Below are 21,997 nucleotides of genomic sequence, written 5' to 3' on the forward strand. Positions count from 1 at the left end.
GCAAGACACAGTACATCCACAGCAAGGCCGCTTCATTTAATCGGCGACCCCCCCCCTCTCCGTCCCCCTTTGCATATAAGGCGAGGACGGGGAGAAATCCCTTCGGGCTGCGTCAAAATATATACATATATATACATGTATATACATACATATATGTATATATATATATACATATATATATATATCAAGGACTACTATTACACAGGACGTGCGCACCCAAATCTCTGGGTCCGCTAGCGGAGGCCATTGCTTTCTTTGTAACCTAACATTTTATATTGGATGAATATATCAAAACTAGAAACCTAATATTGTATATGGGACAAATATATCAAATATTGACTTATTCAATGCAGTATAAGTTTATATAAACTTTTATAGTGAAATAAGAAACTATTTCTAAGGCACTGTTATGCTTAGAAATACCGATTTTAGCTGGACTTAACAGGTATTATTGTATGAGGTTAGTGGACACCAGGGTTGGCGATTCTCTCTTTTTTTTTTTATCTAGGAAATATGAAAAATCTATTTTTTTTTAATTTAAATCATATTTATTTAATTTAAATAGATTTTTTTCTTTTCTTTTTTTTTAGATTTTGAATATTGTGGGATTGCTATCGGATATGCGATCTGATTGCTAAAGGACATTTTTAGCATATCAATATAAGGAGCAGTGTTATATAGACTTGTCACAAGTATACAAGGAACGGTATAAGCCTACATGTAGTATATATATCACTGTGCAGCCCACAACAAGTTTCAATAAGATTCTTGTTGAAATTTGTTCTAGATGAGCAGCTTCTCACTGAGTCAGTTGCTGTTTTGGAATCAACCAGGAGGGATGTCTATTGGACCTAGCAGAGTGGTTCCTTCAGGCAGAAAAAAATGATCCTGTCGGGAATTATTTTGGAAAACTACCAACAACTTCTGGCAAAGGGTACCGAGCTAAGTCCAAAGACTGCAGCCACGAACTACAGGGCATTGTGGCAAGATTAAAATCTCAGAGAAATAAATGCCAAGGTCAGCCACAGCATACAGAAGAAGAAATTGATGACCCAGGTAGATAATTTTACTTACATTGTGAGCATTTCTCCCTTTTCATATGCAACCATATAAATTTGGTGAACAATGGAGAGCATGTGCAATAAAAATGTGAAGGCCTAAAGAGGTGATACTTCAACTTCATTACTTCTAAATTTGGGTAATGACTATATCACTATAATATACTGTATCCACTCAACTTTGGGTGCTAGATGACTAGTATTCATTTCATTCAACATTGTGTAATATATTTCATAGGTTCCATTGGAATTCAGCCCACATGGGATTCAGCCCAAAGGGATTTAGCCTAACCTAACCCATTATTTTTAGTGAATTTAAAAGTGGACTGAATCCTGTGAGGGCTGAATTCCAAGCCCACCTATTTCATATCCTGTTAATCATTTCCAAATAATTTAGTAGCTTGTGTGAATATGATCATTATCTAAAAAAATAGCTGTTATAATCAAAGGTAGCCTAAATCACACTGTATTCATTAATTTATTTATTCATCTATGAATTATGCAATATGCTAAAATTTTCTGTTTCCATTTCAGGTTCTGTATCAACAGCTTCAATCCCTTCATCATCGGCTTCACTTGAATTATCTGCAAACCTGACTCCACCATCAAAAATGTCACTACCAGACTCCTCCACCGGCGCCACTTCTTCTAAATAATTTTCATCTAAAAGAAAGTCATCAATATCTCTGGACAGATTTATCATAAAATCTTCAGCCTCACAAAAGGAAAATCTCGACAAAGAAGTTACAAGAATTACATTTGCTACAAATTCACCATTTCGTCTTGTTCAGCATCCTCAGTTTCTCAAGATGGTTCAGAACCTGAGGCCAGGTTATATTCCTCCATCCAGAAAATATATTGCTGATAAGTACTTGGATCTTGTGTACGGAAAGGAATATAAAAAGTGTGCAGATGACCTGAATAATGAAACTGTAGGTCTTTCAATTGATGGGTGGTCTAACATCCATAATGAGCCCATAATATGTGTCACTCTAACAACATCCACTGGTCAAATTTATTTAGTTGACACAATAGAAACATCAGGGAAACCTCACACTGCTGAATATCTTCTACAACTTGTACAAAATTCGTTCAAGAAGGCTGAACAAGATTTTGATTTTCACATTGGAAGTGTTGTGACAGACATTGTAGCAAATATCACCAAGATGAGGAAACTCTTGGAGGAATCGAGTGAATCTGAGCATATTGTCCTCACATACGGCAGTGGACAAGGTGCAGGGATGACCCGTCATCCAGGAGGTGCTAAGATGAGAGGGAGGGTGGAGGGGTGTGGAATGTTTTCGGGGATGAAATGGGTGGGAATGATTTTATGCCTTTTCCTTTTTGGCTACCTCCCTAGTAAGGGGGAAAAAGCCTTGGTATATGTATGTATGTACTTTTGATTCCATTTCCAGATCTTGTCCAAGTCTTGTTGTAATGAGTTGCAATCCTCCTCCATTCTTACTTTCTTTAGTATTTTTGCGTCGTCTGCAAAGAAATTCATATAACACTCAACTCCTTCATCCATGTCATTTATGTATATGGCAAACATGATCGGGGCCAGTACTGATCCCTGCGGGACCCCACCTATCATTTCTTCCCAATTTGAGAATTTATCTCTAATTACTACTCTCATTTTCCTCCAAGTCAGGAAGTCTTTCATCCTTTCCAATAATTTTCCTCTGATGCCACCTATTGCCTCTATTTTCCTTATTAGTTTCTTGTGTGGTACCTTATCAAATGCCTTTTGTAGGTCCAGAAAGGCACAGTCTGCCCAACCATCTCTCTCTTGTATTATATCTATTAATCTTGAATAGAGGCAGATCAAGTTTGTTGTGTATGATCTTCCTTGTCTGAATCCAAATTGATTTGGATTCAGTATAGTTTTTTCTTCCAAATGTTTAACCCATCTATTTTTGATGACCTTTTTGCAAATATTTGCTACTGTGCCTGTCAGGAAGACCGGTCTGTAATTTGATGGATCTTCCTTGTTTCCTCCCTTATGAATTGGTACAGTGTTTACATTCTTCCAGTCCTGTGTCACCTTTCCTTCTTGAAGTGAGAACTTAATTATATTGTATATTTCATCTGTTAATTGCTCTATGCATTCAGTATCCAATTTGCAATTCCATCTGGACCATGTGATTTTCTGATGTCAAGGGTTTTATTTCTTGTTTATTCTTCAGTTTGCCATTTACATACCTGTAAAATAGTTTGGGTTTTTCCTTGAATTTTTCTAATATTTTTTTTCGTAGTTTCTTTTTTCATCTCTGCATATTTTTACATTTTCATTTCTTAGTTTGATGTACATTAGCCATTTGCTTGTTTTCTTTTCTTTTTTCAATTTCTTCCAAGCTTTATCTCTTTTATTCTTAGCCTCACTACATTTTTGTTGTACCAGCTTTTTATGTATGTTACCTTTTTTGTTGTGATACGTATTTATTCACTCCCTCTTTATAAATTCCTTTTAGTATATTCAATTTCTCTTCCATCCCTGTTTCTTCATCTAGGAATTTTTCCCAGTTCACGTTGCAAAAGAATTTTTTGTTTCTCAAAATTTGTTTTGTTGTACATTCGTCTTCCTGTTCTATGTTTATCATTTCTGCTTTGATCTATTTGCTCTTTCAACTAAAATTCTATTAGTTCATGGTCACTCTTTCCTATTGGAGTTTTGTAATCAATTTTGTTGACAATTTCAGGCTCTGTCGTAAGTATCAAATCCAGCCTTGATGGTTCTTCACTACCTCTGTATCTGGTATTTTCCCTTATCCACTGAGTCATTGTGTATTCGATGGTCATGTCAAGCTGGACGTTGCCCCAAAGTTCCTCTCCACGGCTTCGGGTGATTTCGGCCCAAGGTGATTTCGGCCCGGTGATTTCGGCCTAGGGTTTTTCTGGGCCGAAATCGCCGGTGATATATTATTCTTTTAACAATATATTTTCTTTCAATAATAAATAAATAATAATAGCAGTCCTCCAAATGTTGCTATCATTATTTATCATTGAAAGAAAATGTATTATTAAAAGAATTAAAAAAAAAAATTACTTATAATTTCAAGTAACAATATTTTTTGCACATACTGTGTGAAAATGAAAGTAAATTTATGAAACAAATTATCTAAATTGAAATTATACAACTTTCATGTGTGGACCAAGGTAAATGGTGTAATTGTTGCACAAAAAGTTGCCTAACATTGATAACATATTATAACAAGGAGTCTAGGGTTGGGTTGTTCAAAAAACTAATTCTGGCGCTAGTTTATCTTGATGTTAAATGTCATTGTAACGCTCTGTGTTACCATGATGTCTAATGCCAAGATATATTTAACGCCAAGATAGTGCAAAAATTTGTTTTGAACAACCCAGCCCAGAAGTTTAACATCATTAGTGAGCATGCAGGAGGGAAGCGCATCAAATGTAGGCTGTTTCGGCCAGAACTCTACAGGGTAGGACGTTTCGGCCAGTCCTCCAAATGTTGCTATTATTATTTACTTATTATTGAAAGAAAATATATCATTAAAAGAATAAAAAAAACCCACTTGTATATCATTTCAAGTAACATTTTTTTTTGCACATACTGTGTGAAAACGAAATGAAATTTATGAAACAAATTGTCTAAATTGAAATTATACAGTGCACCAAGCCTTCAAGCTTAAATGGTTATTTTTGCTGGGTCGAAATCACCGGCGATTTCAGCCCAGAAAAATCACCTTGGGCCGAAATCACCTGATCCCCCCTCTCCACACCTTCACTGTCATTTCCTCCCAACATACTTCTTTTGAATTAAAGTCACCCATAATTACTATAGCTCCTCTGTCCTGCAGTACATTAGTTAATTCGTATTTTGTACCATCTAATATTTGGAATGATCACTTTCTGTCCTAGACTGTGTTTTGGGGGGCACATAAGGCCACTTTTCGATGCAGCGAGTATAGTGACAAGTATAATTTGTAAACTAAAGTGGTGGCAGATACAAAAAACAGGATAGTTACAGAATAGATCTGAAAAAGAATAGCTTCCCACACAGTGGTAGATACCTGGAACAAATTGAATGAGGAAACGGTGAATGCAAAAACTATACAAGAATTTAAGAGGAAATTGGATGCTGAAAGATACAAAAGTGGGTCACTACAAGCATAGCTCTTAAAATACAACTAGGTAAATACATGGTCAGGGGGCAGCACAAGGATCAAATCTAATGCATTACACAATCATTTACAAGATAGGTGATCAGTAGATTTTGCAATACTTGGTTGTTCCCACATTAATCCTACTATACATTTTCCAGTATGACCCAATCTACTATCACTCAAAACCATACCTTTGACTGTTCACATTATATCATGGCACTCAAAAATCTGAAAATATATTCTGAGTAAGTCCATCACTTGTAATAGTACATTATCTGGACCAAAATCATGTAGAATACAATTCCTATATTTCCTATTACAGTGTTGGATAATTACAAAAAGTACATTTGTAAAGTCGGATCTGTCCTAATGGCTTCCCTGATCTCATTATTTGAAATATGCCCAGCCTCTCCTCCAGAGGCCATCGGTGCTGAGTCACTTTGAATTGGTGTCCGTAAATGAACCTTGGCCCTGTGGAAAAGGAAAAAAGAAAATAATGTATACTTGTATGGAAAACATTTCAGTAATGTTTAATAGAATCACGCTATCCATGAACTATATTGTACTGTCCAATTTTACAATATCTATATATGATGATATTGTCCTAAACTACAACCACTCCTTGTTTAACGACCTATTTGGTTAACGACAACGCGGAGTAACGACGGGCTTTATGACAGGCCAATTTTCGTTTAACGTAAATCTCCCGAAGTTACGACGTCGTGTACGATAAGATGGCTGAGGCAAATTTGTATGATATTATAAATGAACTTGTACGGTGGATATTAGCTGTGAGGTAAAGTGTTCTGAAGCTTAGGTCTACATTACCATCCTGCAAGCTGCAAAAACTACCTGGGGTACAGTCTATACCGGTATTGGTCATTTTTTTGTTTCGACCATGGGTGCAATATAGCAATAGAAAATTAATGATTAATTTTGTAAATTATAATATGTGGCGTATACACATGTGTGTGTGTGTGTGTGTGGCGTATGTATATGTGTGTGTATGTGGCGTATGTATGAGTGTGTGGCGTGTGTGTGCGTGCGTGTATGTGTCTGTGTTCACACGTACAAGTAAGCATGTACGTGCGTGTGTCTGTATTCGTATTTGTGTGTACACGCACGCGCATTCACAACATACACTGGTTGTCTAACACGTGTCTACGTGTGCGTGTCTACATGTGTGTAAGCGTGTATATGTCTGTTTTTGATCTCCCATAACTTTTTGTATTTACAGTTTAATGTACATAAAAAAAAACATACCGACAGTATTCTATATAATTCCACCATCTACATCTTATCAAATTTGGCAAAAAATAGTTTTGTCTTCATTTCATTGCGTCGTCTGCTATTCGAAACATTCCGCCCGTGCGCTCCGGGAAAGGTTCGGGGAATTCCGCGTTCGTGACGTCACAGTTGCCAAACAAACAATATTGTTATTCTGAATATCTAGACTTCGGGAAAGTGGTATGCGAGGCGCAATTAAAAGTGAATTTTCTGAATAAATTCTTCTGTAATAGGTAAAAACTTTATTTGTATGCTTTTAAAAAGTACCTTTTCGAGCAATACGATGATTTTTAGCGAATGGTATATCTGTTGATATCTGACCTTTAAATCATTAATTATAAACATAACATTGTAAAATAATAACATTAATTTCATATGAATTAAATTCAAGCAACACAAAGTGAGAGGGTGGAGAAGGAGGAGGAGGAGGAGGCAAGGCACATTCAGTCTGTTGTTTGTTCCATGTAAACAATGGATGCAGCGTCATGCGTAAGTATCGCTTGAACGTCTCGCACTACGGAGAACGCGCTAATCTAAAAAATTTACTGCATTTTTTTTTAACAATTTTTTTTTTAGTCAGTTCAAACGTAAAATCGAAAAAACGTAAAACGAATGAACGTAAGTAGAGGAGCGTCTGTAATTTGCTTTTTTGTACCTTTGTTGGTTTCTTCATATGAAACCTCACTGCTGGGGGTCTTCAGGGTATCTAAATCATTGGAAAGAGGTTTATTCTAACCAGCAGTGGGTGCCTTTGGAAGTGAATCCTCTCTTACCATCGATAGTAACTTTTACTTCTTTTACTTCCCGTTAAGTTGGGTCTTCCTTTTCTAATGCTGCATGTACATGTTCCCTTGTTTTTCCCAAGAGTTCCTCATATTTCTTTATGCTGGTCTCTATGATATGATGGCTAAGTTTACTAAACGTCTTGTGATGTATCATTTTCATGTTCATTGCCATGCACATTTTCTGTACTGCAACATAACCATTCCCACAGAGGAAGCCGGCCTCCACAACTGTTATGTACTTCATAACTTTCATTTCTACCGCCTGGTGAAGTACACCATTTGCTCTTTTCAGAGCACAACTTACATTCTGCCTGAAATGTCTTCACCATTCCACATTCTCCTATCACTTCAACATACATCTTATCACCACAATGGCATCTAACAAGTGATTTTATCCACTACAAAAAACTGCTCTTCTCCACAATCATGGATTCACGTTCATTCTTATCTCCCCTCTGTACAATTTTATAACTAATTTCTAATTTTCTTGCTGTATTCGAGATGAATGAAGTACTTGATGGTGTAGAACCTGGATACAGATGTTGAGAGAGGTGGAAGTGAGGGCAGTGGTGGAGTGAGAGGTGGTGAGGTCTTGGCTAGTCGTCTTTGACTCTTTGCCATCTTTAACTGTTTTTTTTTTGTCATTGTAGATGTTCTTTTTGCTACCCATGATGACTGTGCTAATGAGTAATATAAACTAGCTAAGGTAATACAGACGCTCCTCTACTTACGTTCATTCGTTTTACGTTAAAAAAAAAAAAAAAAAGTGAATTTATTATTTTAGCGCGCTCTCCGTAGTACAAGACGTTCAAACGATACTTACGCGTGACACTGCGTCCATTGTTTACATGGTACAAACGACAGACTAAACGAATTTCAACGTTATTCGATGTGCCTGAAGGTTCTAAGTGGCACTCCTCCCTCTAGTGTGGGTTGCGCCTTTAACTCCGTCCATTTAAACCCCACCCAAGACATTCAAATTGTGTGCAGCTCCTCTCCCTCCCCTTCCTCCACCATCTCACTTTATGTTGCTTGAATTTAATTTGTTTGAAATTAATGTTATTATTCTACAATGTCATATTTATAATTAATGATTTAGGGGTGTTTTATAAGATACGGTAATAGAATTTATGGATGTATAGTACAGTATGAACGGTCATACATTACTGGAACGTACAGAAACAACTTACGTTCATTTTCACGTTACGTTCGGCCGTTCGGAACGTAACTAAAACGTAAGTTGAGGAGCGTCTGTATATTGCCAGGAGAGCTCATGGGACATGCGTTCTCTTCCTTTCAAAGCTAGCAGGTAACTGACGTCCAGCTGAGCTCAAAGTTGGCAAGAGCTATCCCTCCACCTTCCTCCCTTCCCCTCCACCCTCAGACTGGCCGTTGAAACATCGGGAGAGCGTAAATTTAATCGAATTTCAACGTTATTCGATGTGCCTGAAGGTTCTAAGTGGCACTCCTCCCTCTAGTGTGGGTTGCGCCTTTAACTCCGTCCATTTAAACCCCACCCAAGACATTCAAATTGTGTGCAGCTGGAAAATTATTTGTCGGGATTTATTTCTAAATGGTATACAAACATTTTGAACACAGTTTTGAAAAATGCTATATCTTGACCAAATTCCCACCCCCCAGGTGTTGTGTACCCACTTAAAAAAAAAAAAAAAAAAAACCTTGAGTGCTGTGAAATCAACTTACCTGGAGGCAGCCAGATGTGCATAACGAGCTGGAGCAGGGACAGAAATAGACCTAGTGCTCCTAGAGTTTAAGTGACACATGGCATAGGACATTTGTTGTATTTGGTCGGCATTCATGTCTGAGTCATCCCAAAGCACACAGTAGTGTGATGGCTTGCTTGTCCCCTGGATGCCCTGTAAATATGAAGACTAAGTGAAGGGGTCCTTGATCAATACTTTGGAGCTACACGTTTCTAACAGAATACAGTAGAAGACTGAGGGAGAATTATCCTATAGCATTGTTTACTTATCCTTCTACAATGAATATTTGTATAAGGAAAAGTACACACATTATATATATATATATATATATATATATATATATATATATATATATATATATATATATATATATACACACACACACACACACTTAGATGAAAAAACAGTGTGTGCAAATACTATTCACAATTTTAAGAACCTGATGCTGAAAGATACAAAAACGGGTCACCACGAGCATAGCTCCCTTCCCGTATAATACAACTAGGTAAATAGGTAAATACACCAAGGACTTTTTTCCCCCTAACAAGAGAGGTAGTCAAAGTCAAAAGGCATAATTCTACTCCCACCCAATCCACCCCCCCATTCACTACCCCTTCCTCACTTCCTCTCATCTTGGCTCCTCCTGGATGATGGGTCATCCCTGCACCTTGGCCACCCTGGGTCAGAAACAATGCAGCAAAACAGAGCACATCCACAGCAAGGCCACTTCATTTAATCAGCAACTCCACCCCAATTTCCCCATTCCCTCATACAGTAACATTGAAGATAGGGAGAAATCACTTCAGGCTGTATCAAAATATCATTCACACATAACCACTCCCAAACCACCCATCCCCCACCCACTCCCTCCTATGCATTACAGTACTATCCATACACAGCCATTCTCCACTCACCCCTATCTTCTGCCTTCTTCCTTCCTCAACAGACATCCCCCTCTCACTCAATGCCACCTCATCCTTGGTTGGTTGTCCCCTCATGTTTACTCCATCCAACTCTTCCTACATGAAAGTGGCAGTTGCTGACAAGTCTATCGCAAATAAACGCCATGTAAAGATGGAGCCTTTATTTGTACTTCACGTTTCACTTGCTTGTTGTTACTGCCTTTTCAGCAAGTGTAACGTGAAGTCACAATACGCATGACTCGAGATTAAATAAGAACTGGGGCAATGGGGGGAAGGAGGGGGTAGATGGGAGTGGAGTACGTAGGGGATGGAATGGGTGGGCGTGGATTTTTATGCCTTTGTCTTTTTGGCTACCTCCCTTGTAAGGGGGGAAAAGCCTTTAGTATGTATGTACAGTGAGACCTCTCATTAACGGACGTTAATTAGCTGTGTTTGCGATGTTTTCGCTGTGTTTTCGGTGCTCTTGTTTAGTGCTCTGTGCAATCACTATTATGCAATCACCCAAAAACCACTCCAAATCAACGGATTATTCACATCAACGGACGCTGTCACCCCCCCTTTTAGTCCGTTAATGAGAGGTAGTACTGTACTAAAGATTATCCTTTCTTTCAGCTCTGATAAATAAAATATGCAATTATCAACTCACCTGATGAGAGCAAAGGAAGAAATCCCTTTCATATGGATGAGTAATGGATTCATCAACTGTTGTACCTGGAGGAATGTTTTTATTCTTTCCAACACCATCATCTTTATTGCAGTAAAACCTAAGTTGTAAAATACTTTTATGAAATTCTATTTCCTTACGACACTGTTTAATTCTAACTAAACAACTAATTCAACAGTCATACAATAAGCAGTTACATTTCACATAACTAATAAAAAAAGTTCCATATGATTATTGTGAACTAACCTTGTATGATGTCCTTTCTGCACTACTATGAAAGTGATTGCAGGTTCATAGGATGCTTCCAATCTTGTGCAGGCCCTTCTCATGGCTTGCAATTCATAAGACAGGACTTTAGCAAACTGGGATTCACTCACACCATCTCTGTACATGATGATTCGCTTAGGCTTACAACGAGTTCTTCTATAAAATTCCCTCAACAGAGACCTGTAAGCAGATGAATACATTGATACTACTTTTTTTTTTCTCAATTCTTAATGTACAAAAATGGCTTTCAAAAACTTAGCACTTTCTCTACCTTAAGTTAGTATTCTTACACATGGGAACTTTACACACTACACAACAATCAAAGACATTACACAACGCAAAGGTAAAATAACACACAAATGCATAAAAGTTTCCAAAAAGAAACTAAACTGACACTCTCAGACAACACAGCAGAAATACTCACAATACAAACCTAAAGAATCCAATATATATTACAAACATCTATATAGCCCCCTCCACATCTATAACAAAAAACTATAGACCCCAAATCATTCAATAATATATCAAAGCACATATAGGCAGGTGACTACATACACAGATTGTAAATCAAAGATGATACATTCAGGTAAATACATAATTCCTTCTTACTGCGTCAAAATATCTTTCACACATAAGCAACCCCTACCCCCATCCCTCCCCTATACACAGTCACTCTCAACTCATCCCTAACTCTTGCCTTCTCCCTTCCTTGCTCAACTGACATTCCCCTCTTCCTCAATACTCCCTTCACTCCATCCATCCATCACATCCTCTGACATCCCAAGTTCACACCCTCCACCTCTGCCTTCCACACCTCTTTTCCTAATATTTCATCACTCATTCTTTCCATGTGTCCAAACCAGTCCAATAATCTTTCATCAGCCCTATCTGCCATCTTCTTGGGGGATTAAAAAATGTTATGAGAAATAGGCAACTGTGAATGGAGATGAAAGTAGAAAATAGATTGAGAGAAGCAAGTAAATGCCATGGGGGACTGAAAAGCGTAACGAGAAATAGACATTTGGGAATGGATGCGAAAAGGAGATTGTACCAACAGTACTGTATGGAGCATAAACATGGAACATAGGAGATGAAAGAGAGGAGTTTGAATGTGTTTGAGATGAGGTGCTTGAGATGTATGATAGGTTACTAGGCTGGATAGAGTGAGAAACGAGGAGGTGAGGAGGAAAAGGCTTATGACTGGGAAGACAGGAAGGAACTGTGGGAGGTACTGCAGATATATGGGACAGGAGGAAAGCTGTTAAGATCAGTCAAGAGTTTTTACATAAGAACATAAAAATAAAGGAGACTGCAAAAGACCATAAGGTTTACACTAGGCAGCTCCGTATCCATCACCACCTGTCATCCCCATCCATAAAGTTGTCTAATCGTTTTTTAAAACAACTGATAGTTTCAGCACTTACTACATGGTTCCTAAGCTTATTCCATTCATCGACCACCCTATTTGTAAACCAATTCTTTCCTATTTCCTTCTTAAATCTAAATTTGTCCAGTTTATACCCATTACTGCAAGTCCTGCCCTTATTTGCATCACCCTTGTTATAGCCTTTGATCCACTTGAACACTTCTATTAGATCACCCCGCACTCTGCGTCTTTCCAGAGAGTGTAAGTTTAGGTGTCTAAGCCTCTCTTTGTAAGGCAAATTTCCGAGTCCTTGTATCATTTTGGTCATTCTTCTCTGTACTGATTCTAGTGAATTGATGTCCATTCTGTAGGACGGAGACCAAAACTGTACTGCATAGTCAAGGATGGGTCTAACTATCGCTAGATAAGAGTTTAATAATTACCTCTGCACTTCTATTCGTTACCGTCCTAGCAATGAAGCCTAATGCTCTATTAGCTTTATTTCTGGCGCTAATGCACTGCTTCCTAGTTTTAAGATCCAGACTCACCAGAACTCCCAAGTCCCACTCGCACTCAGATTTGTCTAAAAACGTGTTATCTAGGTTGTATCTATTTTCGGGGTTGTGTAGCCCTATGTTTAACACGCTACACTTAGAGATATTGAAGTTCATTTGCCATTTCACCGACCATGTTGACAGTTTATTAAGATCATCCTGCAGAATCTGGGCGTCGTCTCCTGACCTAATTAGGCGTCCTATTTTAGTGTCGTCTGCAAACTTACTAACATCACTATTTAACCCATCGTCTAAGTCGTTTATATACATGATGAACAACAAGGGACCCAAAACCGAGTCCTGGGGGACCCCGCTAGTAACATTGCCCGTAGATTTTATTCCATTTATGGTGACCCGCTGTTTTCTATTACTAATCCAAGCTCTAATCCATTCTAACACTCTTCCTTCTATGCCATGGGCTTTGATTTTATTTAGTAGTCTCTGGTGTGGCACTTTCTCGAACGCTTTGCTAAAGTCAAGGTAAATAACATCGTAATTATCATTGTTGTCTGACGCCTTATATACTTTAGTGTAAAAGGATAGTAGATTAGTCACACATGACTTACCCTTGGAGAAACCATGCTGTGAATCACGAATTAAATTATGCCCTTTAATGTGTTCTCTGAGTCTATTTACTATTATTGCTTCAAGCATTTTTCCTATAACCGATGTCAAACTGATTGGCCTGTAGTTGCATATAGACGATTTATCTCCCTTCTTAAAAACAGGAACAATGTTTGCCTGCCTCCAAGCAGTTGGAACAGAACCAGTGTCTACCGATTTATTGAATATTTCAGTTAACTGGTCGCAGATTTCAAATTTACACTCTTTAAGCATTCTTGGAAAAATTTCGTCTGGACCCGGAGATTTTGTAGCTTTAAGTCTGTCAATCTGCTTGACTACTTCTTCTTTACTAATGCTGATATTAGTTAGACTACTTTCTTCATCCCCTCTGAAAATTGGATCACAGTCAGGTACTTTATCTAACCTCTCATTAGTAAACACCGATAGAAAATAATTGTTAAACTCCTCACTCATTTTTTCTTCCGATTCTATCATGACATTTTCATCGTTTTTAATTGGTCCTATTCTTTCTTTATTTTTTGTTCTATAGAGGTGAAAGAAACCCTTTGGGTTGGATTTTGCTTGACTGGCAACCTTGATTTCATAATTATGTTTCGCTGAACGTGTATTCCTTTTAACCAGCTTTGCCATTTCGTTATATCTTGATCTAAGGTGTGATTCCCCATTTTTTATTATTACGTAAAGTCCTCTTTTCATTCCGATCTCATGTTTCAATCTGTCCGTCATCCATTTGGGAGTATTACTATTTTTCCGTATTGACTTTAGGGGGATAAATGTGTTTTGTGCATTAATAATTAGATCAGTTAGATTGTTATACATTTCTTCGAAATTGCTGTCCTGAGTGTTGGGCCCTCGCCCCCAAGTGACCTGACCTAAGGTATGCATATTACCCTCCGTGACCCAGACCTGACTACTAGCCCTGCAACAAGAATCCACAATGTATGAAACGTCCGCCTGGCTTTTCTTATTCAATTTCAAATAGGTTTTTATATTGTCAAAGTTTGCTTTCCTGAAGTCTGGTACTTGACCGTTATTCGTACTTTTTAATTTTTCCCAAATAACATTAAATCTTATTTTTTAATGATCGCTAGAGCCTAGACTATCTCCCACTATTACGTTGCTAATTTGGTGCTCATTATTTGTTAGAATTAAGTCCAGGGTATTTTGTTCCCTCATAGGATCGGTAATCACTTAGGAAATCATCCTGCACTACACCTAGGAATTTCTTCACTTCATGATCTATTAAAGTTTCCCAGTCAATGTTTCTATGGTTAAAATCTCCCATGATCACAACGTTTTTGTACTGGGACGCTCTGTGAATTTCATGAACCTGGGAATCAGTCTGCTCAATGCTGAGGTTAGGAGGTCTATACAAGACGCCAATAATAACTTTCTTATTCTTGCCTATAATCTCTACCCAAATAGATTCCGTACAGTCCTCTTCCTTAATCGAATTATGGATAATACAGTTTAATGTATTTCTAACGAAAAGTGCTACACCTCCCCCATTCCTGCCGACCCTATCCTTATGAAAAAACTTATATCCTTCTATTTCGATTTCCGGAAGGAAATGTTTATCAGCCATGTTGATCCAGGACTCAGTAATGGCTATAATATCGAAATTTTCTACGCATGCTTTACCTCGCAGCAAATCAATTTTGTTAATTATGCTCCTGCTATTTGTATAGTAAACTTTAAGTTTATCTTCCCTCCATCTGCTTTGGTGATTTTTTACACAGTCCTCTAAGTTGTTACTATTTTCTAAACTATATTCCGATACTTCCCCCCCTACTCCCACGTAATCTACCCAAAAAAAAAACCTGTAGGATGCCTACTTCTCGCTCAAGGGATTCAGCAAGTAGCCGAAATCCTCTGGGAGACAAGTGCACTCCGTCCCTTATGTATAGGTGATTCTTACAATAAAAGCAGTCCCAGTTGTCGACAAATGCCCGTCCATTGGCCTTACAATGTTTTGCCAGCCTGCAATTCATTGCAATAGCCCTGGAATGCCACATGCCTCCAAGTCTACGCCTCGGAAGGATTCCACATACTACAGGAACACCTCCCCTATTTCTGATCTTATCTAGCGCATCCTGGTATTGCGCAAATAATTCCTCACTCCCTAACTTACCTATATCATTTCCTCCGGCACTTAAGCAAACTACTGGGTCCTTACCTTCCCCTACTAGACACTCTTCAATCCTATCTCTAACATCTCCTATGCCCGCGCCGGGAAAACACACCTGTGTCCTATGTTTCCTATCTTTGTCGCAGAAAACCCTGTCTAGATACCTCACTTGACTGTCTCCTACTACCAAAATCTTACCTGTGGGCAGGGATCCAGCGTCTGCCCTTTCCTTCTTCTCTTGGATTTCAATAGTAGAGCCTGTGTTAAGATTTGAAATGGAGAGAGTGGGTGGTTTGAGGTAAAGGTGGGACTTGGCCAGGGATGGGTCATGTCGCCATGGCTGTTCAATGTGTACATGTATGGGGTGGTGAATGAGGTAAATGCAAGGGTAATGGGTCGGGGATTGGAGATGGTTCAAGACCATGGAGAAAAATGGGAGATATGCTGGTTGTTATTTGCTGACGACACTGCACTGGTAGCAGGATCAGAGGAGGGATTGAGGAGGTTAGTGATGGAGTTTGGGAAGGTGTACAAAAGAAGTAAGTTGAAGATAAATGTAAGCTGATGAGATGTACAAGGGGGAGGATGGCAGCAAATTGCAAGAGAGTATTAAGGGACAGATGCTGTAGGAAGTGGATAACTTTAGACACTTGGGGGGAATGTGGCATGAAAGGGAGGAGTGGAGGTAGAATGTAAATTGTGATAAGCAAGTAGATGCCTTGGGGGATTCAAAAGTTTAATGAGACATTTGTGAATGGATGCTAAGATGAGGTTACATGACAGGGTATGGTGTCATGAGCATTGTATGGGTCAGAAACAAGGAACATATGGGAGGAAAAGAGAGAGTTTAAATGTGTTTGAGATCAAATGCCTGAGAAGTATGGTAGGGGTTATTATGCTGGATAGTGAGAAACAAGATGAGGAGGAGGAGAGTGGGTGGGGGTGGAAAAGGAGTTGGGAGATGAAAGGGTTGAGGAAAGAGTATTGGGATGGTTTAGACACAAGGAAAGAATGAAAAGAAAGATTAGTGAAATGTGGAAGGCAGAGGTGCATGAAGTGAACATGAGGTGGTGGTCAAAGATGAGATGGATGGATGGATGGGGTGAAAGGGGCATTGGAAAAGAGGGGGATGTCTGTTGAGAGAGGAAGGGAGAGGACAGAGGATAGGGATGAGTGGAGAATGGTTGTGTATGGATTATGCTGTGATGCATGGGAGGGAGGTGGGGGATGGTCAGGGTTTTATGGACTACGAGTGAATGATATTTTGATGCAGTCCAAAGGTATTTCTCTCTGTTTTCTCTTTTTCTGTATGAGGGGAGAGAGAGAGGGTGGCTGATTGACTAATACAGCCTTGCTGTGCTTGTGCTGTGTCTTGCTGCATTTCTTCTGACCCAGGGCAGTGGGCAAGATGCAAGGGTGACCTGTTATCCAGGAGGAGTCAAAAAAAGGAGGGAGGGAGGGAGAGGTGGTGAATGGGAGTGGAGAGTGTGAGGATGAAATGGGTGGGAGTGGATTTATGCCTTTTGAATTTGGCTACCTCCCTTGTAAGGGGAAAAAAAGCTCTTGGTTTATGTAATAAGCACACAATAAAACTGTGAATATTGTCCCCCTATTTGTTCCCTACATTCTCTATGTATCTGTGTTTGAGAGCTCATCAGGTCCTAAAGATTTGATCACATCGAATGGTCCAAAAAAATAGAGCATTTCCCCTCACTTCTTCATTTATATTTTCTAAACCCAAATTGTTGCTGATTTGCCTCCTTTGTGAGGACAGATTAGAAACTTTAATTCATTATTTCTGCTGAACTGAAACTTCCTGAAAAACCTCACCACCCACTATTTGCCTAGTAATTTTTCCATGTCTCAATTTGTTAGTGTTAAACCTGTAAAATAATTTTGGTTCCTCTCTGCATTTATCTACAATAAATACGATAATTCATCTACAGCAACACAAAACAATCAAATCTCAAGTACAAAACAGTTATACAATAGAGTACCTAAGGGTGCAATACTGTACTTTCACCATTACTGTTCAACATCTTCATGAACAATTTTTCAACTCCAGAACCAGAACTAAACACCAATGTTCTCTCGTATGTCAATGACCTGGCAACTATATTCCAGCACAGTAAATACAAGCAAAGAACATCCAAGCCTACTCGAACAAACTGGAACCATGGCTCAGAGATAACATAAAGGAAGCTTCATCCCAGAAATCAATGGTAACATTACTATCAAAATAAACACCAAATGTGAGGATGGAGCCTTTATTAGTATGATGATGTTCTGCTTGTTACAGCTTTTTCAAGTACATAGTCGTAATATATATGACTGAGATTAAATAAGAACTATTCCCAACCAGTGACGTTGCCACCAACCTGACTCGTATTTTAAAAAACACTAATTTGGAAGTAGTATGCCAGACCAGTAGGACAATTAAAGACATCACAATGACGAGAATAAACATTGGCAAAACACCGGACAATAAAGCTGATGTTTACCGGATTCCATGCTCGGGATATGAAAAAAAAAAACTACAATTGCCACCAAAAAAATGTTGCACTAAGAATTATTGGTTAAACAAACACAAAAGTACAAGTTAAATGGGTTTTACTCACCTTTTATGATTACAATACTTATACAAAATTGTTTACATTTTAGAATTTGTCATATTTCTTGATGACCCTCTCAATCCTCCTGGGCATCAAAATCCATTGCTTCTTCTGGGTCTCCTTCAGCTCTGGTATGTTGCTGGGTTGTTCCTTCTGCAGGGTGTTCTTTATTTTATTTCAAGCATTTTCGATTGGATTGAGGTCTGGGGAGTTACCAGGCCACTCTAGAATGTCAATATGGTGGTCCTCGAGGAATTTCTTAACTGCTTTTGATTTGTGTGCTGGTGCGCCGTCGTGCATGAAAAAGTTGCAGTTGTGTATCTCCCAGAACTTTATCATGTGGTCTCGCAGAACATCAATGTAGTTGTCCGACTTCATATTGACGTTCTTGGGTAGGAAGAATAAGCCCATATTCCCCCTGAAGGCGCCCCACACCATCACGCTGTCGGGATGTTTCACGGTTTTATCTATGTACTTCAGGCCGTAGTGGGAGGCATCACTCGGGCGTCTGACGATCTTTGAAGTACCCCTGATGAGCCGGAACGTACTCTCGTCACTGAATGTAACCTTCTTCCACTCTTCTGATGTCCAGTATTGATATTTCTTGCAGAACTGCAGCCATTTCTTTTTCATGTTCTCAGTCAGAAGAGGTTTCTTGGCGGCTCGACGTGCTGGTAATTTAAAGTCTTTCTGAAGTCGATGCTGTATCGTTCTGACTGTGACCTTCTTGAGCAGCTCTGGATGTTTTTCTTTTAGTTCTAAGGCTGTTATACTAGGGTCTAACATCACTTCTCTCTACAGGATGAAGTCTGTGCGTGGCAAAATCTTCCTTGGCCAGCCAGAGCCCTCCTTCCTTCGTGGTGTGGTACCTGGGGACAGTGCGCCACCTGCTTTCTTGAGGCAGTAAATCGTCATTCTTGTATCACAAACATTCCTTGTTCTAACAGAGCCAGGGCCCGACTCTTCTGCACCAAAGAAAGCTGACCTTTTACCATTGTGCCAGGTAGAAGTGGAGATACAGGGCAGGAAAGGTGGGGGGTCGAGTAAAAAATGGGGCGCTCGGCAGCAGCCTGCAGGTGACCCTCTCTCGTCGAGCTCTGTTAGCTCACTGAGGAGCAATGCGTGGGGGTGGAAGGGAGTAAGGAGGGACCAAGTGCACTACGTCGGCACTAGCTCCGCCGCTTCTCATTTGGCGGGAATGCGAATAAAAATGTTATGTCAATTCACGTGTAACATTTTTATTTGTGCTCAAAGTGTAACATTTTTTTTTTGCAGCCAGTGTACATTGGGGAAACATTATGCGATCTAAAAAAAAAAAAAAAAAAAAAAAAATGGATACTAGAACACCGATATGATGTCCACCATGATGTCACCACCAATGTGTGTTGCACACAGGAACAGTAGCAACCACTTGATGGACTGGTAAAATGCAGAAATCGTGACAAGTGCACCCAACCAGATCCATAGAAAATGTATGGAAGCAGCCATCATACAAGGAACCAACACAAACAAAATAGGGGTATGTTCAATGTCTTACCCCCATTTAATTCCTTTAATACTGATTATCAACAAAAATAAAGCTACTAGAAGTTGCCTCTCAAAGTCCATGTCCACCCTTAGTAAACAATTGCTCACCCTTCTTATTTTCTTCTTCCTTTGGTTCCTCACTTGTAAGGTAATGTCCTTTACCCCGCTGATTCATCTTATCCTAGACCTTTCCTGCTCCCAGACATTTGGTTCACCTTCTTAACCTTGCCTGACCTCCCTTCCCCTTCCTCTCTCCCTCCCAACCCCTGTTCCCCCAGTTTAACAAAGATAATGCAAACAAGGTCATCGTATTAAAGCAACAGGGCAGGACTCGCAGTAAAGGATTTAAACTGGAAAATTTAGATTTAAGAAGGAAATAGGCAAGAATTGGTTTACTAATGGGGTGGTTGATGAATGGAATAGACTTAGTAACCATGTAGTAAGTGCTGAAACTATCAGTTGTTTTAAGAAACGATTAGACAACTTTACGGATGGGGATGACAGGTGGTGATGGATACAGAGCTGCCTAGTGTAGACCTTATGGTCTCTTGCAGTCTCCTTCATTTTCATGTTCTTAGGTTATATTCTTCTTATTTAATCTCAATTGTGTGTATTATGACTAGGTACTTGAAAAAGCCTTGTTGGCAACTGCCACGTTCATACAGTAACATTACTCACTCCAGACAACCATGAATCAAAAGACCAATCTATAGTAAAATCAAATGGCCAAATCCTTCCACTGGAAATGAACCCTAAAATTCTGGGCCTCCTTGATACACAACTTTCAGCTGACACACCAAAAATGATGGCAAAAATCAACAAGAAAACAAATCCACTTAAATTCATCTAAAGTACTGACTTTGGACAACAGAAATTCTTATAACCATCTACACCTTGGACTCTTTAAGATCCCACACTCACCAACCACCACTTGTGCTGACATTTGGGCCCAGGACATAAAACTCATCTCAGGAATTGGTGGCATTTTATGTCCTGGGCCAATTCCCGAAGTGGGTTTATTTATGAGACAAAGGTGTATAAGCAATTCATTAGAACCACCTTCAACTACACCTCCACGGCATGGTTCCCAAAAATCAGAGAGATGAACACAAACAGACTGGAGCAATGAGTCATAACAGAAGTCATAACAAAACCGCCTCTATTTGACACCTACATACAGAAACCAAATTCATCCCAAAAAAGAACACATTAGAATGACAGGAACGTAATTTTCACACAAGAACCCTAAACACCACTCACTACATATAATTTGTCAAACACCACCAACATAATGAAAAAAAATAAATAAATGAAATAAAATAAAATTAAATAGAACGAATAAAAAAAAAAAAATAAATAAATAAAACTCTACACCTGCAACATACTACTAAAATATCTGTAACCATCTACCATCTGTACCACACAAAACATCCATGCAGGTGATTAGTGGAGTTCCACAGGGCTTGGTATTGGCTTCAATAATGCTCGCTTTTTATGTGAATAATATGGATAATGATGTGGATTGTTACTTGAGCTTCTTAGCAGATGATGCTATATTGCTGAGGAAAGTGAATACTGAAATGGATTGTGAATCACTATAGAGAGACCTAAAGAAGGTTTGGAAATGGAACCTAAAGTAGGATGTAGACTTCAATATAAAGAAATGTAGTATAATGGAGTTCAGATAAAGTAAAGACAGAATATCAGGACAATATAAAATTGGAACAAAGTAAAGTGGGATCTGAAAAAGACTTAGGAGTAATTATCTCAAATGACATGTTCCCTGATACAGATAAACAAAACTGTCAGAGAATCTTACAACTTACTAAGATCAATAAAGGTAAAAAAGAAAAAAGAAAAAAGAAGAAAAAAATACTGTTCACACTAATAAGGCCTTGACTGAAGTATGTTTGATAGAGAGGACTTACTGAATTGGGAAAAGAAAAATACAAGGGAACATGAAAAGAAACTCAAAAAGGATAGTAATAGAAGAGACCTAGAAAAAAAAAGTTTTTCACACAGAGTGGTGGATATCTAGAACAAACTGGATAAAACAGTAGTGTGTGCAAAAACTACAAACAAATCTAAGAGCAAACTAGACACTGCGAGATACAAAGATGGGACACCACAAGCATAGCTCCCCTTCCTGTAAGATACAACTCGGTAAATACACATTCAGATTACTAGAAAAGACAAGAAAGACCATCCAACTCAATACTCCAACAACATCCCCACACACAAGCTTTACAGAAAAAGACACACCTGAGAAGAAATGCACTGGCATTTCTGTGTTCAGGATACCATCCAGCATTAAGACAGTACCAACAGAGGATGAGCCTAGCCACAGATCCAAACTACAACTACCCGCGATGTAACCATCACACTGA

The 21,997-nt window shown here is 38.8% G+C and overlaps 1 protein-coding gene across 1 annotated transcript in view; it reads right to left on the reverse strand.

Moving 5' to 3' along the window:
- Positions 1-604: 604 nt before the first annotated feature.
- The window catches only part of LOC143031852 (protein argonaute-2-like), a 38,501-nt gene continuing 17,108 nt past the window's right edge, over positions 605-21,997 (reverse strand). The window contains exons 4-7 of the mRNA XM_076196198.1: positions 10,818-11,018; positions 10,554-10,671; positions 8,965-9,137; positions 605-5,659 (exon numbers count right to left, since the gene is read on the reverse strand). Of these exons, the coding sequence (XP_076052313.1) occupies positions 5,521-5,659; positions 8,965-9,137; positions 10,554-10,671; positions 10,818-11,018 (631 nt within the window). The 3' untranslated portion in view covers positions 605-5,520. The remainder of the gene's footprint in view (positions 5,660-8,964; positions 9,138-10,553; positions 10,672-10,817; positions 11,019-21,997) is intronic.

This window comes from Oratosquilla oratoria, chromosome 12 (genome assembly GCF_046742065.1).
Source record: "Oratosquilla oratoria isolate Oo_2021 chromosome 12, ASM4674206v1, whole genome shotgun sequence".
In the NCBI taxonomy this organism is placed as follows: Eukaryota; Metazoa; Arthropoda; class Malacostraca; order Stomatopoda; family Squillidae; genus Oratosquilla; species Oratosquilla oratoria.